The sequence below is a fragment of the Ovis canadensis genome, chromosome 4, assembly GCF_042477335.2.
Source record: "Ovis canadensis isolate MfBH-ARS-UI-01 breed Bighorn chromosome 4, ARS-UI_OviCan_v2, whole genome shotgun sequence".
Lineage (NCBI taxonomy): Eukaryota > Metazoa > Chordata > Mammalia > Artiodactyla > Bovidae > Ovis > Ovis canadensis.
This window is the reverse complement of record NC_091248.1, coordinates 66,081,514-66,099,509: the sequence shown is the minus strand read 5'-3', so window position 1 is coordinate 66,099,509 and position 17,996 is coordinate 66,081,514. Positions and strand designations below refer to the sequence as shown.

General features: G+C 39.0%; 1 protein-coding gene across 22 annotated transcripts in view; it reads left to right on the top strand.

Moving 5' to 3' along the window:
- Positions 1–17,996, top strand: part of ST7 (suppression of tumorigenicity 7) — a 276,264-nt gene that overhangs the window by 149,364 nt on the left and 108,904 nt on the right. For all 22 annotated transcript variants that reach the window (XM_069586679.1, XM_069586677.1, XM_069586685.1 and 19 more), the window contains 2 exons: positions 2,370–2,452; positions 13,026–13,185. In XM_069586679.1, coding sequence (XP_069442780.1) covers positions 2,370–2,452; positions 13,026–13,185 — 243 coding nt within the window. The remainder of the gene's footprint in view (positions 1–2,369; positions 2,453–13,025; positions 13,186–17,996) is intronic.

Below are 17,996 nucleotides of genomic sequence, written 5' to 3'. Positions count from 1 at the left end.
TAATTGTTAATATTTGTGCCCAGAATTGCCAAATGCCAGGTCTTAATGATGTTACCCAGAATGTTTAGTAAGACTATAAAAATTAGTAGGTTATTAAATGAACACCTTCCGCTCTCTGTAAATGCTTCTATCTCTGCTTCTCTCATTCTCTATTTGTCTGTTTCTTTTAGTGCCCACCATTCTCTCTCCCAACTCTGGTATATATAACTGGATGTAGTAGAGAAGCCTGTTTTAATTGTTTCTGATGGTTGCTATATAATTTTAAGTAAAACAATGTATAGAATGTTTATTTTCTCTCTTTTAAAAACTCACATAATTTTTTCGCTTGTCAATTGGTTCTTCAAATTTTATCTCCGGTGGATCAATAATTTTTCAGTAGCTAATCTTTTTCTCTCCATTGCTTTATGCTTTTAGCTGGACTACCAAAGCACTTCACAATTCAGGCAGTGCTTTCCCTCTTTCTTTTAGAAATAGATTTCGTTGAATTCTATGTCCCCAGAAACTTACTGAAAAGTGTGTGTGTGGTACAGATATGAATGTTCATAATTATAGAATAACAAAGTGAATGGTCTATTTTTGTGACTTAAAAAAAAAAAAAGGAAATGTTGAATCATTCATAGTGTGAGGAGGGGAATTTTGGGAATTTTAGGCACCTCAGAATCAGACTGTCAGTTACAAGCTTTAGGTTTGTAACTAGAATTGTTTGCTTGATTTTTTTTTGATATCTTTTTTAGAAATCTGCCTCTTTCTATAGAGACTGTTATGTGGAAGTGACAAACCACAGTCTTTTTTTTTTTAATGGCCAAGTGCAGGACCACGTTTCAGCTGTGCCTCTTCTTGCCTTATAGCCCTAGGCCGAGTCCTCCTTCCGTGCCTTCTCTACCTCCCCGAAAGAGTCCACTTAGTCATGTTGTGACTTTTGACTGAGCACTTTGTTAGTCCAGATTTGTGATGGCAAATGATAGACCACGAGTCCTTCAAACTGGTTTGATTAAAGTGGGTGTGGGGGGAGGAGGGTTTGCTGAGACCAGGCCCACGGTCAGGAAAGACGGAATCAGTGCATTCTTCTACATCTCTGCCTTTGGGAAGGTCCACAAACGTCTGAGAAGGCTGATGTGTGGGACCTCAAGCAGGCCCTGTCCTTCGCTCACATGGCCCTCCTGTCTTCCTCCTGCCCACTTTGGTGTGGTTAACTCCTGCTTACACTCCTGGACGTCTTCCTGAGCCCCCAGACCAAGATGCATACCTTTTAGGTGTTTTCGTGAAATTCTGTGCACGGGACCCTTCTATGCGCTTATCAAAACCGTCTGGTGATTGTTTATTTACTTGTCTGTTCGCAGCTAGACTTTGGCCTTCTAGAGGGCGGGAGCTATGTCTGATTCATGCTTCCATTCTTTGTCCACAGTCTCATTCATAAGCAGAGAGAAGCGTTTGTTGAATGAGTGAGCATGGGATCTCTGTTCATGTTGGTGACTTTGCTTTCTGGGCTGAGCTCGGGACAAATGCCAAAGCCTTTTCCCCTAATGACATAAAAGTCCTGCTTATAACGTTCTTCATTGAAACAGGATTGGATATGATCTCCTTCCACAAGTACTTCAGTTAAGAAATGTGAATATGCAAGCAAAAAACCATTTAGGTCAATTGTTGTTTGGTTTGCAAAGTTTTGTGCAATTTCTAGATACAAATAATGACTTAAAATATACTTACAAAATGTGTAAGTGACCTTACTTAATGGGCAAGCAGATCTACTGTAGTGTTGATTTGAACAGAGTGGCAGGAGCTAGTCTTACAATTGTAATTTCATTTTTATTGGTTTAGTTTTCATCTTTTCTCCATTGAATCTAATTGCTTTGATGAGCAATTATAAGTTAGTTGAAAAAACTGTATTAATGTATGCTAACATTTCTTTTTCAGGGGTGATCATAGTATTAGAATCTTTATATTTAATACAGTTAGTTTTTGTTTGTTTTAAAGTTGAACTACCACTTGTTGGCTCATCAAAAACTCTGATGTGTGGGCCCCACACATCAGATATGTTTTATATTAGAGCATCTTCCATTCCTCTTAACAGTTCAGTAACCAGCTTTGATTTGGCTCTTCAGTGGCTATAAATTCATGAAAATTGTTCACAATGATAGTTTTCAAAACTGCTCTTTCTTCTTATATGTAATTGTTTTCTTTTAGGATATATAACTTGAACCTAGTATTCTGAGCCTGTGTGATGCTGAAGCATTTTAATGGCACTTGGCTATGATTCTAATAACTCTTATCATCAGAAACAAATGATTTCACCAGAAAGAAAAATGAGAGTTGGTTTTACTGATGATATACTCATGTATTCCCTGTTCTCCCTCTTTCTTGTTTTTCAGTGAGCATGTTTTTGAACACATTAACACCGAAGTTCTATGTGGCCCTAACAGGAACTTCCTCACTAATATCAGGGCTTATTTTGGTAAGTGGTAGAATTCTTCCTATTTAAAAATGTGCTGATTATTAATATATGTGTTATATATGTGCAGGAAAAAACTCTGCAAGAGTACACAGCAGCAGCTTACAATGATTGCCTGTATGTGTATGTTGAGTGGGAGACCTGCTAGAAACCTTGCACTGTCCAGATTATGTTTTTAAAATATGTTTGAAACGAAAATTTTAAAAATTGTATGCTACTTTTGTTGAAGGGAAAAACAAAATGTAGGCGAAATGGAAAATACAGGAGGATGTAATTCTGTGTCAAATTCTAATGTCTGAGATACTCTATAGCAAGTGTGACTCAGCTAAACTAAAATGTTTTTCCTTCATTACTGTTTTCAAAATGGATTATTGGACATAATCAAGATCAGGAGAAATATAGCTCAGTTTCTTTAAATGTATTGACGAAAATGCGGCAGTTCTAAGCTTTTCCCCCCTTCATCTCCTTTTCTTCTAAAATTTACATATATTTCCCTATTGCTTCCTTGAAAAAAGATCCCAAATAGGCAAAAAGCAATATGATAATCATTTTCATTATCACATTGGCTCCATTGCCTTATACTCTAAAACAAATAGTGAAGTGTAATAAGTTATAATACTTACAGTAGTTTTCTTTAAGTGACCGTAAAGGGAGCCATCTAAACTAGTGGAATCACTCTAATATAGTTAAATTTATGTTAAGAATCTTTGAGGAGAAAGAAGTTTTAGAAAGTTTTTTTTTTCCCTTTTGTACTTAATGCTGTGATTACTATTAATTATAGAGACATGGGCAAGAAAAAATACAATGAGGTAGCTACTAGTATTGTTTTCATTTTACTAATACATAAGCTAGATAGGAAGTAACCTGCCTTAGGTCACATAGCTGGAAAATAGTGGAGCAGGATTTCAACCCAGTCTGGCTTGCACCAGAGCCTGTGCTTTTATCACTCATTTCACCACCTTTCTGGTTAAGTGGGTGTCTCAGAAGTTAATTAATTAATTAATTAAAGTTAAAGAATCCGCCTGAAATGCAGGAGACCTGGGTTCAATCCCTGGGTCAGGAAGATCCCTTGGAGAAGGGAACAGCTACCCACTCCAGTATTCTTGCCTGGAGAATCCCCATAGACAGAGGAGCCTGGCATACAGCAGTCCATGGGGTTGCAAAGAGTCAGACACGACTGAGTGACTTTCACTTACTGGTGAAGTTCTCAGCTGTTTTTCTAGCTTCTGAACAAATGGCAGGTCTGAATTTTACTCAGTGTGGGTTCACTAGCCTATAAATTAATTACCAGAATGCAGGTTGTTTCCTTTCACTCTGGTGTGTGTGTGTGCTTAGTTCAGTTGTGTCTGACTCTTTGCGACCCCCTGGATGGTAGTCCACCAGGCTCCTCTGTGCATGGGATTCTCCAGGCAAGAATACTGGAGTGAGTTGCCATTTCCTTCTCTAGAGGTTCACTCTGGTGAGCTAAGCCCAACAGTTGTTTTCCCTTCTCACTTAGGGATGATGACGTTCCATCTACCTGCTTCTCTCCTCTGAATAAAGGGATTTTCTTGGACCATGACCATCTTTGCAGACCTAGGCTGGTGACGCTTTCTCCCTCTGTGTGAATTGCAGTTGCTGATGCCTGATGATCACTGTTATGCTGTTTTATGATATATTTGCTTTGTTGCTTTCTTAGGAACTAGAGAGTTCTCCTGACTGACATAAAACTTTGTGCAAAGGAAGTCCTCTGATGTGGGAAGATTTTGAAAGGCCTTCTCAAAAATGCTTGGTTTATAATGAGGTCAGAGTCACTACCATGTGTGGGAATAGCTCTCGTTTGCTTTAGGCTCCAGCTTTAGAGATTGTTGACACTGGGGCTATCGGCTCTTGGGGATGCAGCTTTGCTAGCCCTTGCAATGCACCCTGGGCTGAGGTTTCTCTTCAGCTACTGTTCCTTTCTGTCAAGTGCGTTTCATGGAGAGGCAGCATTGGGATAAAGGATCGGGTGCTTTGCGAAATAGCTGTGTGCATAGAATTGCATAGTGGTTTCCTGGCACCAGAGAAACAATTACCTAACTACTCTTTCCTGAGCAATGTCAAGGGAGCCAGATGGTGAACACAGAAGCTGCAGGGCTGCCCCTGAGGAAATTTCTTGTTTGGGGACCTCAGGATTCCTGTGCTGGAGGCCGAAGTTATCATGCAGTGTGATGTCTTAGGCAAAGAGAGCTAAACACAAACAAACAAACAAAACCCCTGCTTTTTTTACCCTATGAAGGAAAAATCAATTAACTGAACAACATACATAGAAATAAAATGTGTTTGGCAAATGTTGCTGTCTTTTACACTAATGTGTTTAAAAATAAATGAGGACATGGCAGCATGTATTTTACTAGATGTCACTGCTATCTCTTAATTTTACAGATTGAAAGCCAGCAGTGAGTTTGTTACACCACCTACTTCTCACTCTTCTCTTACAGTTCCCAGGCCCATACCCCATCCAGGCACCTCTATCCTTGTTGATCTTCACGCTGCCCCTTGACCCACTTATCACAGTAGTTCTCATCTCAGCCCAGTCCCAGCCACAGGAACTGTACCTGTTGCTGCTGCTGCTGCTAAGTCGCTTCAGTCGTGTCCGACTCTGTGCGATCCCATAGACGGCAGCCCACCAGGCTCTGCTGTCCCTGGGATTCTCCAAGCAAGAACACTGGAGTGGGTTGCCATTTCCTTCTCCAATGCATTAAAGTGAAAAGTGAAAGTGAAGTCGCTCAGTCGTGTCAGACTCTTCCAGATCCCATTGACCGTAGCCTACCAGGCTCCTCCATCTATGGGGTTTTCCAGGCAAGAGTACTAGAGTGGGTTGCCATTGCCTTCTCCAGTTATCACAGTCCAGACCCACCAATTTAGTCTTTTATCTGCTCTGGGAAGGACAGGCCCAGTCTGCTTGACGTGGCCTCTGTGGGTGATGTTTATTTCTATGGAAAACATTTATGGGTTTTATTTTTGCTTTTGAGAATGGTAAGGTAGATATGTGGAGAAAATGCTCCCTTAATTTCTAAAAATATTGGTAGAATAGAGAAAATGCTGCCATACTGACATTTATAATAGACCCCTGTATCCCTGTTAATGTGTTAGACATGCTCCTATGCCTGTGGGTTATGCATATATGTTCAATAGAGGGATATGGGAAAAAGCAGCCAAAGCATAATTTTTAAAAATGAGAATCAAGAATAAAAAAGAAAATTAAAATAGTAAATAAAAGTTAATTCAGGGATCCAGAGTAAAACAATAGTTTTCAGGAAAGTGAAAGAAGAGATAATAATTAGATAGGAATCAGTTGTAAATGCCCTTTTGTTGTGTTTTCCACTCTATGCCAGGTACTGTTTTAAGTACTTGAGTATATTATTTCATTTAATTCTAAGTGAATTCTAATATTAACTTTATTGAAATTCTAAGTGGTTGATATAGCCAGTGCCTCTAGCTGTTGAGTATTTTTGTTGTTGTTCAGTCACTCAGTCATGTCTGACTCTTTGCAACACCATGGACTGCAGCATGCCAGGCTTCCCTGTCCTTCACCATCTCTTGAAGTTTGCTCAGACTCATGTCCATTGAGTTGGTGATGCCATCCAGCCATCTCATCCTCTGTCATCCACTTCTCCTCCTGCCTTCAATCTTTCCCAGCATCATGGTCTTTTCTAATACGTCAACTCTTTGCATCAGATGGGCCAAGTATTGGAGCTTCAGCTTCAGCATCAGTCCTTTCAATGAATATTCAGGTTGATTTCCTATAGGATTGACTGGTTTGATCTTCTTGTAGTCTAAGGGGCTCTCAAGAGTCTTCTCCAGCACCACAGTTCAAAAACATCAATTCTTTGACACTCAGTCATTTTTATTGTCCAGCTCTCACATCCATACATGACCACTGGAAAAACCATAGCTTTGACTATATAAACCTTTGTAGGCAAAGTGATGTCTCTGCTTTTTAATATGCTGTCTACATTTGTCATAGCTTTTCTTCCAAGGAGCAAGTGTCTTTTAATTTCATGACCAGAGTCACCATCCACAAGTGATTTTGGAGCCCAAGAAAATTAAGTCTGTCATTGTTTCCGTTGTTTCCCTATCAATTTGCCATGAAGTGATGGGACCGGATGTCATGATGTTCATTTTTTGAATGTTGAGTTTTAAGCCAGCTTGCTGAGTATAAACCGACACAAAATTTATGTAATTTTGCCAAGGATACATATAACAGACAGATGGTGGGATTTAAATTTGGATCTGTCTGACAATGCCCTCTGTCCCCTCCTGTTTAAAGGTAAGGGAGTGAAAAAAAAAAAAAAAAGTAAGGGAGTGGGACTAGAAGCTTGTTATGGCTCCTTTCAACTCTTTTTCATTCATCTAAAATCTTGACCTCCACTTGACTTGAAAATTATGCAGTTGCAGGGCTAGAGGAAGGAACCCTTAGAAGTCATCCAGTTTAAGTCAGTAAAAACCTAAGGAATAGGCACCCAGAAAACCTATGACTTGTAAGGTCACCTTGCTAGGTAAGAGTATAAGGAAGATTAAAAGTTTAAATTTTCACTGCTTTGTCCCAGGATCATTGTTCATCTCATAAATGTGTTGACTAGGAAGATGGATTGCAGCAGTGTGTAGTGGGTGATGTGTTCCTTTTAACAGACCCACCGAAGTAGACCACGTAGATAAGAAAGCAAAAAGAAGGAAAGGAAAAGAGAAAAGAAGATAAAAGAAAGAGGGAGGCAGAGAGACTATAAACATCTCTGGAGGAAACTTTTTCCAATCAGCTGTGGCTTAGGTCAGATTTGGTTAGTCTAGAACATAAAGCATCACTTACCACAATTTACAATTCCACTTATGATATTTATGGTCTTATCCTCTCTGTGATGGAAGCATCGTATAGGCTGAAATATATCTGTGTGATACCTTGCTAATTCTTTAATATTTGTTGAATGCACATAGATTCAGTGAACAAATGAATTAATTGACTGTGTCTGGGAATTATCTGGGAGCTTGTTTAAAGTGATGGATTCTGAATACTGCTCCAGACTAACCAAGTCAGAATCCCTGGAAGAAAGCTGGCCCCCAGGATTAGCTGACAGAGCTTTGGGCGTCATGGCAAAGACTCACATCTCCCAGTTGTCAGTGGTCGCTAGGTGACTTTATCCCAGGACAATGATCCTCCTGTCCAGGTCATAGTCATTAATGCTGCAATGCAGACACTGAGGTGGGGATGGATCACTGGCTGTTGACCTTGAAAAGAACCTCAGTTCTCTTCCTTTTTTCTTTTCTTGAAGCCTTGGCATTAGGTGGCCAGGAATGGAGGTGGAAGGACATGAAGACAAGTTCTTTACACATCCCCTTCAACTGGTTAGGGGAACAGATGGCTGGTGGGGCGATTGGCTGAGGTCAAGGAAGAAGGAGACCAAGTCCTGTACCATAGCTCTTCAGTATTTCTAAACAAAATAGGAAGGAGCCAGGAATGTTTAAAAACAAGAAAGAAAATTGTCTTGAGGAATTGGGAGGGACTTTGAAAGAGTCAGTGATTCAGAGCAAAGGATCTACTTGAGAATTCTAACAGGAAACTTCTAAAAAGGTTTCGGATATTACTATAACCCATGCCAACTGCCTTGGTTTATCTTCTTTAAGCCTAGAAGATCACCTCTTGCCAAAAATCTGTTTACCACCAGATGCATTTCTGAAGACATAGAGCAGGTGTCAGTTTTGCAGCCTGTTTGAGAGTAAACTGCCAGAGTTTCATATTTCCTCTTCAGTCTCTACCATAGCTGTATCTATCCTGTGATATCATCATCTATTTAATCCTTGGGAAACACATAGCCAATTTCAGGCTGTGACATCTTTGTGTTTCCCATGGGTTTAATGGAGTTTGTGTGGAATCATTATGGTGCTTCTCTGTGGAAATCCTGAAGCATTTTTGAGTAAGATAGGAAAGTCCCCATAAGTGAAGAGAAAGAAGTATTATATATGCAAAACATGCAATTCAAGAAGGGGAGTTCTTAATGGATAGGATAAATCCAGGCATCTTTAGGAAAGATTCGGCTTTTAGGTTCGCAAGTCAGATGAAAGGGCCTTATTTGTTTACTCTTTGCCAGACTTTTGTTCCTTCCCTGCTGGTGAAAATGAGGTATTTGCATCTTAGGCCAGCTGCAAACCTGAATCTCCACTCCCAGCCTGCAGCTGCAGGGCTCCTTGATCCAGTAGTAATGGAGAAGGTTACAAGGCCTAGAAAACTGGGTTCCTGACAAATGAGTCTTTGTTTTAAGTGTAATCCGGGTCCTGAGTATAGCAATGGCCCTTTGGTCCTGTAAGGTATAGATCCAAACCATTGCTTTGATCCTCACATTCCCAATTCCACCCCCTCTTTCCTTATGCTCAGAAGATAATCCTTACCTGCATCTCCACTAAGATAGCTATCACCTACTTTTCATCCGTTTGTTGCCTTATTACCTGTGAAACAGGTCGTCTCACACCCTGTTTCCCAAATAGAATGTATTTGTCTGTGCACTCATGCTTCCCATAAGTTACCTTTCTCAGGCAGGGCAAATGTTCTTCCTGGGCTCTTGGTGTCCTGCCTCTTGGTAATTTGTACTCTTTTGCACTTCAGGTTCTCTCATTCCACTTGATTCTTTCCTTTCCAACAAATATATATAGGTCTCCCTTTTTTAATAACAAAATGAACACAAAACCTCTCATTGGTCCTGCTCTTTATTAAGACAGTATCCCATAAGTCACCAGACCAACCCTTATCATCCATCCATTCAACCTTTCAGCCGTCTCTCCATTCAGTTTTCAACCATCCATCCATCCAACATTAAGAGTGACTTTTTTTACACATTATATTACTGAGCCCCACAGAATCAAGAGAACCAACTAAGACAAACAACTTGGCTGTCTTGCAATACATTAGGGCCTTTACCTTTCATCAGGATGGTAGGGTCTTACTGACTTCCCAAATAACAAATCTAATTGGTGCTTTTTAGTTCTCGTCTTACTTGATCTGTATAATTCTTGGTGTAGACAGATTACATTTTAAAAGACTATGAAATGTATAAATTTATATTTTAATTTTGTGGTTATTTGTCAGATTTAAAAACTGTTTTGTTCCACAATGGCAATTCCATTAAGCTACTAGCATGTCTAAGGGCTAATTTTAAAATCTAAATTTGTTTATGAGAGCTTTGCTGTTTACATTGTAGGTTATGCACCAGGGAGAATAATTCAAAGTGACACCAAATATGTGCATGTTAAATAACACCATCTGCCCATTTGGATCTGTGCAGCTTTTTAAAAATACTGTGAGGTTCTGGCCCAAGCCTGCTGTGTTTCAGGATATGAGACAGATCATTGGTGCTAAGACCCCAGATTAGAGGTTTTGGTTTGAAGTTTAAGAAGGCTTTAAGTCCTGTCCCACTTCCTTTTAGTAGCTTTTCGTTTAATTCATATTGGAGTACCTGTCCCATGGTATTGTAGATACCAGTATAAAGGTCTGTATTGGGTAAGAAGCCACATCTACAGCTCTAATAGGACAGGCTTGAGAAGATCCTCCTTTGCCTTCCAAACAGTTGCATGAATAACCCAGTCTTCACTAAAGTCTGTTATCTTTGCATTAGAAATACTGCTTGGAAGGTCTGTGTCCTCTTATAATGCAAATGCTCCATTAATATGAAGCATTTATACCTTGGGATGTATTATCCAGTCCCATTTGATAGATTTCTGGATTACGTTTGATAGCTAAGCAGACAAAGAGACAGTAGAATAGGAGGGCATTTGGAAGTGAAGATTTGAAAAGGAAAATGACAAGTAAATCTGTTAAAATGAGCAAGAGATTTATAAAAAGATATCTTGTTTTAGGGCCCTAGTAAGATTAGTGGCACAAGAACTGAGGCTTCGGGTTAAATAGCTACTGAGTTGGCTTTGTGACTTCGGACTACCTTAACATGTAGCCCTCATGCATTCTAAATGAATCTGAGGGTTCCTTTTAGTGCTGGGGTTCTCTGATTTGGCTGGATAAACTGAGAAATCCTAAAGAGTCACAAAATGGGGTTGTGTGTGTGTGTGTGTGTGTGATGAGAGCAAACTGTGAGAGGCGTTGTGGGCCTGTGGCATGGATTGGTAGTGTCAGGGGCCCTATCTGTGCTCTGTGACCCTGGAGCACAGCCTATGCTTGTTACGGAGTGTTTAGTGCTGTGCTACTGAATAAATGAAGGCCTGGCAGGTGCCCAAGCAGCATAATATAAAAAGCAGAGTCTTGAGGCAAAGAAAGCTCTTTCCCACAAGTGATTGAGAGCCATTGCTAGTTCTGTGACCATTGTTCTGGGTCCTTTGGAGCCTTCCTTCTCTTCAATAAAGGCAAAGCCAAAATCTTTTTTGGGGGGAGGGGGGGCTGCGGTGGTCGGGACCAAATGGTAAGCAGCCTCCTTTTTCACAATGGTTAACAGGGCTTTCAGCCAACCATTTAGTAACAGACAATATGCTGTATTAGCCTAAACTGTAGAGTAACAAGAGGAGTGCATCATAGCAGTATGTGAGCTGTGCTGCCTGTAGGAGGTATGCACAGCATCAGTGTGGTAAATAATAGCTTTGCTGTTACTTTTGAGAACCAGCTATACAGCAAGCGCTGAACTGTCTTTTACATGGGGTTTGAATCTGGGTGATTTACATGAGTGTGAAATTAAGGACACTCAAGGATAAATAACAAATGTGGTTTACACTTTATAGTTGAAGAAACTGATACTAAAATAGATAAAATAACTCCCTTGAGGTTACAAACTCCCTTCTGGATCTATGGTTCGTAAATTTACCGTTCTTGAATGCTGTTCTTTCTTCAAACAACATCTCTTATTCCTCATGTTCCTACATTATAGACTAGTCCTATCCCTTCTTAGCTTTTACATCATATTCTCCCTGTCTGCCCAGTCGGATTACTTAAATGTCTGTCTTAACATGTGAAAATTCATAGAGTCAGAAGGGGGGACTCCTTGGCATTAAATCAAGTTCTCCTGTTATAGAATTGCAAACATTTGGTTTGATTGATAGTTCCTTCTGGTCATTTGTAGATGTTTTTTCTGTCTTTTAAAGGAATTTTTGGTAGAACAAAATAGAGAAATACCAATTTTTAAATGATGGCCCAAAGTGTGTTACAAAGAACTTAACTTTTCCCTTCTTTCATGTGTTAAAAACATTAAGTCCTCTGTTTTGGGAGGCCAGTCTAGCTAAAGGTTTGTCACTTTTGTTGATCTTTTCAAAGAACAACCTTTTGGCTTCATTGATTATATAGTACTGGTTTTTTGCATTCATTCATGAAGTATTTATCAAATCCTGGATATACAGTCATGAACAAAACATGTTTTTTACTCTCTCAAAATTCTTACTCTAGTGGGACATGTAGATATTAAACAAATGTCATAAATGCTGCCAAGAAGAAAAGCAGGGTGCTTTCGAGAGAGGCAAGAGAAGCTAACTGTAGATCTGGTGACTAGGAAAGAGCTCTGAGGAGGTGACATTTAGACTGAAATGAAAGGATGAGAGGCATCATCTTGTTTTTATGAAATAAGGATAAAGGGAATTAATTTTATGTAGTTCCACATTCTATATTATAAAAGTATAGTTCTTAGGAGACTCTGGGATATAGTTGATTCTTAAATTTCTTCTCTGTAATGATTTGTGACTGCTTATGGAACAGATTCAAAATCAGACAGGGAGACCAGGAAAGGATGTGGGGAGAGCAGCTTCAGAGAGTGGTGAAAAGTGTTCAAGGGGAGGTGGGGCAGGTGGGAGGAATTGTGGGAGGTCGCTTGCTTCCCCCTTGCTTAGGAGTCCTGATTTCAGTCTAGTCATGTGAGCATCATTGCTTCTTTCCTCTTTTAATGAAAGTTATTTCTTTTCTTCTTTGCAAACAGCACATTATTGGTAGGCTCGTGAGCTAGGAAATGTTAATGGTGTACAACAGATACTAGTGTTTATAAAGCACATCTCAGCTGGCAGACATTATTGAGTCTCTCAGCAGTTGGGTGCCAGAGTACCATGAACTGGGATAACTATTACTCTTCCTGTAAAGCTAGATTTCTCTAAGGAGATTTTTTTTTTTTAAGGAATTTTGCTGTCTTAAAAATCTTATGCAGGTATGGCTTTATCAGAATAGAAAATGCCAAATATTGGAATATTTCATAAGCCACACTTTTAAAACTAGCTTCTTTGTATTTATTTCTGGAATTGCTTTTCAGCTGTGGTGATTTTATTATCAATATTATATAAATTTGGAGGAAAGTAATAATGAACAGCTCTTAACAATGTTCTTTTACCATGACTGGGTATATAAATTTTCCTTAAAAGCCAGTATTAAGTGGATAAAACAACACTGAGAAGTTAAAATGAAAATGGTATTTGCTGCTGCTGCTAAGAATTTCTTAATTTTTAGAATTAAACAATTTTTTTTTCTGAATAAATATGTTTAAACCAGTATTTAAGGTGGGTATAATTAGTAGATACAACGTATTTTATGAGTATGTACAAAATTATAGCTGGTAACAGGACCATAATCATGCTTACTATTTTTCTGTTCTAGATATTTGAATGGTGGTATTTTCGCAAGTATGGAACGTCATTCATTGAACAAGTCTCAGTAAGCCACTTGCGCCCCCTTCTGGGAGGGGTTGACAACAATTCCTCCAACAATTCTAATTCCAGTAACGGGGACTCAGATTCCAACAGGCAAAGTGTCTCAGGTATGGAAAGTCCTTCAGTTTGCAATGTTTGCTTACTTTTACTACATTATTATGACTATAAGACAGTAAGAATGTTGTTATTTAAATATTAGACTTCAAAGAAAAATGCAATTTATTTCCCCAAGGAGTTGACAGCTTCTGCCAGAGAAGTTGAGTGTAAGCATCTCAGGTAAAGGAAATAGGTATCTTGTTTAATTTGACTTTTTCTTCCCTAGTGGCTCAGTTGGTAAAGAAGGTGCCTGCAATGCAGGGGACCTGGGTTCGATTCCTGGGTTGGGCAGATTTCCCTGGAGAAAGAAATGGCAATACACTGCTGTATTCTTGCCTGGAGAATCCCATGAACAGAGGAGTTTGGTGGGCTACAGTCCATGGGGTTGCAGAGTCAGACACAGCTGAAGCAGCTGAGCACACAGGCACGCAAGCTGCTTCTCTGTTGCCAGTCTTGAATTCTGTCACAATCTTTTCCCCGTCCGTCTCATTTTTTGAACATGCCATGTTTTCTCACCACCCTCTGCCCAGAAGCCTGTTTGCCCTCTTTCTGTGCTCGCTTATCTTTCACATGTGCTGTGCTGTCGCTTCCAACTCTTTGCCACCCCATGGACTGTAGCCTGCCAGGCTCCTCTGTCCATGGGATTCTCCATTCAAGAATACTGGAGTGGGCTGCCATTTCCTCCTCCAGGGGATCTTCCTGATCCAGGGATTGAACCCACGTCTCCTGCATTGGCAGGCAGATTCTTTACCACTGAGCCACACAACCCAACTCAAATGCTACCTCCAGGGAAACCCTCTCTGAGAGGCTGTGCACTCTCTCTCCACCTTTGTTGACTCATAATATTTTTACTTTTAGCAACATTTACTAAATTATAATGAAATGTTTAACCTTACTGCTTAATCATAGTATCTCTAGCATTTTGAATAGTCTCTACTTTATCATTGAAACTCAGTAGATGAACGAATGAGGACATACAAAGCCTGTAATTTCTCCCTCATAAAAGAAGAGGGATGAATATAATTTCCTAGATTGGTCTCTTCATCAATTCAGTAAACATTTCCCAAATCTCTAATGTGAACCTGGCCTGGTTCATATGAACATTATGGTTTAAAAATAATGCCAGAGTGCTTGCCCCCATCGAACTCTTGTGTCTGCTGAAGGAAGCAAAGTGTTCAGTGCTGTGATCATATGAGGGAAACGTGCAACACTGTGGAGTACAAAGGAGGGGTTCCCAATCCAAACTAGGGGAGGAAGTTTGCTTCTTGAGGGAGATGGCACCAGTTCTGAGACTTGAAGGGTGAAGAAGAGATAAAAGAACTAAGTCAGATCTTTTTTTCTTTTCTCCGTAAAATAACTCAGTCCATATTTCATAACTCTCTAGCCAGGTGATAGGCATCAATGAGCATTGTGTGTATGTATGTGTGTGTGTGTGTATATACATGTATATGGAGAAGGGGATGGCAACCCCTTCCAATATTCTTGCCTGGAAAATCCCATGAACAGGGGAACCTGGTGGGCTACAGTTGAGGGGGTTGCAAAAGAGTCAGACACGACTTGGGACTAAATAGCAACTACATGTATGTGTGTATGTGGGCTTCCCAGGTGGCTCTGTGGTAAAGAACCTGCCTGCCAATGCTGGAGATGCAGGAAGCTCGAGTTCGATCCCTGGGTTGGGAAGATCCCCTGGAGGAGGGCATGGCAACCCACTCTACTATTCTTGCCAGGGAAATCTCATGGACAGAGGAGCCCAGTGGTCTGTAGTTCATGAGATCACAAAGAGTCAGACATGAATGAGCAACTGAGCATACAGCCCACACACACGCACACACACACACACATGTGCATAATATATAATATCTGATGTTGATTCAGTGCTCTTTTATTAATAATATACCCTTTGCCAGCACGCCATGGTAATGGGCACCTCTGGGTACACATTTATTTCATTCTAAAGGGTACATGTGTGAGAGATGGTGCCACTGAGGTAACAAAATTGTCTGGGACTTTATAAACTCATCCATTTTGTGAAAGAAACAGAAAGAGATCTGAGCAAATAAAATACCACGTTGACCAACTATTCTTACATGGGTGGCATATTATTCTAATGAGGAATCTTGATCCTGCAAACATTGTCACATAAGCAGTGTGGATAATCAACATCACTTTGCATCTTTTGGAAGAACCTGCAGGTTAAATGTACTCTGTCTGACCCAAGGTACTGTAGTCTTTGGATGACACAGAACATTGTAGAAAATTAATAGATTAAACACAGAAAGCAGCCTCATTTAAGGACATTTTTATTGTGAATGTGCTTTTATTTTCATTAAAATTCTTTCTACCCAATTTAAATCTCTTGACATCATTCCTTAATGTGACAAAGAGTTTATACTCTCCTTATTATCACTGTTACTTTGCTCTCTCTCTCTCTCTGTGGGTGCCTTGAACAAATCTTATGCATTATATAAATCTTGATGCTACTCTTAGTGCTTGTATAGCAGCTTTTAAAGGGAAAATTATAGTCCTTTATAAAAATACATTCTACAGTAATGATCATGGAAATTCCCAGTTTTAATTGTACTGAGTTTTTACTTCACCCAGATTGAGCTTTTGAGTATTATTATTAATTCTCTTCCTCCAGTATTGGCTGAATGTCTACTACTATGCATTCAGTATTTCTGTTCATCTCCTATAACAGATATAGCTTTTATGATCTGATTTCATAACAGTATTCAGATAATTACATTTAGGAAAACAGAAATTACTCTGTCCTAGTGTGTTTAGGGCTCCCTCAGCCCACTGCTCCTTGACATTTGGGTTTCTACTATTTCACTAACTCAGCTCAACACACATGTATGTTGTTATGGAAATGCCAGCTAACATGGGACTAATACCATTTCTCACTTCTCTTTTCTTGTAGTGATTTTTATTTTTGAACAAGAAAAATGCTATTATATGAAAGTATGTTGTCTCTCTATATCTTTACCCGTAATCATTGTCTACTTTATTGTCTGGTTTCAGCTAAGTATAAAGGAAAAAGAAGATCCAAAGCTGAGAGTAATTAATATATTTTATTAAAATGGAGGAATTTGTTTCAAAATTTATACTGCCTTAGTAATAACAAAATTACTATTGCGTTAATAAAAGAATCATCACAAGACATTTCTTGGCTGAATATTACATGAAATAAACATGGCTAACAAAGTCCCATGAACACTGGCAAAGGCAGTTAAATGGTATTCCTTATTTGAAAAAAATCATCGAAAAAGCTAAAACAGAATACTATTTATATAAGCATTGGACTATATGAAAACTCGTAGTATAGCTCTTTCCTTAAAATCATTTGTTTTATTAAAAGCTGAAAGACCTGGCCTACCTAAGAATAATTTGCAGTGGAGAAATGGGAATTGATTGTTATAGGACAGACTGTTCATATGCTGTTTAACATTTGGATCTGTGTAAATTGGCCCAAGTGCAAATCCTCTCAAAATTTGCAGTGATCTTTGTTTATGGACCAGAGCAGAAATGTATAATTAATAATACAGCTTCTTAATCTAGCCAAATTCCTGATTGTTTGGCTTAGGTTAGCATTTGTGAACATTTCACTTGTCTCAATTTATTTGGGAGCTAAATGGCTGTTTTTGTCACAAATACACAGTTTCTGATAAACCCTGCTGATGTATTTTCCCCATCACCATGTTTCCTGTTGTCAGTTTTTGAAATTCATTACATCTAATAACACAATTAATAACCTGTGATCAGAATTATACAAGGAAAAGCTGAATATATTTATTCCTGTCTCCTCTTTGATGATTTCACATGTTCTTTTGAATAATTCAGATGATTTACTTTCATCCTTTTTCCAAATGACCTAGCTGCACAAAACTACCTAGCCAACTAAGTCTCTAAGTGAGCACTGTCTCATGGAAATATAATGCTAACTACAAGTGTAATTTTAGCATTTTTAATAATCATATGAACATAATAAAAATGTACAAGTGAAATGTGTATTTTCTTTAACCAAATATGTCTAAATATTTTCATTTTAACGTGCAATCAATATAAAAATTATTAATGGCATCCAGTGTGTATTTACTCTTACTCTTGCTGCCATTGCTTAATTCAGCTTAACTTATGATGCATAGGGATTTAAGATGTGTCCACCTTCTCCCTATCTTAAGGGAAGGGATTCTCAGGGTCTAAGAACATTCTGAATTTGGGTTTATGGGAATATCTGTTTCATAATTTGCCCTGTTCTCAAATAAGATGCCATAAAGACAAGTTTGCAGTGTTCACCTTCTTCAAGATATTTACAAAAGTGCAGGGTGCTCCATCACATAAGAATTATCCTTGCCAAAGTCAAATTTAAATTCTCTGAGACATGTTAATAGCCTCTTGCATAGAACTGGATCTTTAGACAAACTCTGGTTATAGTCATTTGGCATACTGTCATCTCATTTGGCATAAGTCATCTCATTTTAACCTCATTTTATTTAAGATAAATGTATATCATATCTTTTTTGACCCTATGGACTGTAACCCGCCAGGCTCCTCTGTCCATGGTATTCTCCAGACAAGAACACTGGATTGGGCTGCCATTTCATTTTCCAGGGGGTTTTCCCAACCCAGGGTTTGAACCTGTATCTCTTGTGTTGGCAGGTGGGTTCTCTACCACTGAGCCACTAGGGAAGCCCACATCATACCCATTTTTATAGAAAACTTTTACTAAGAATTTCACCTGGAATTCTTAATTAAGGTTCATTACATCACTAGAGGCAGTTCAAGCACTGGTTTAATACAGGTAACAAATTAAAGAAAAGCA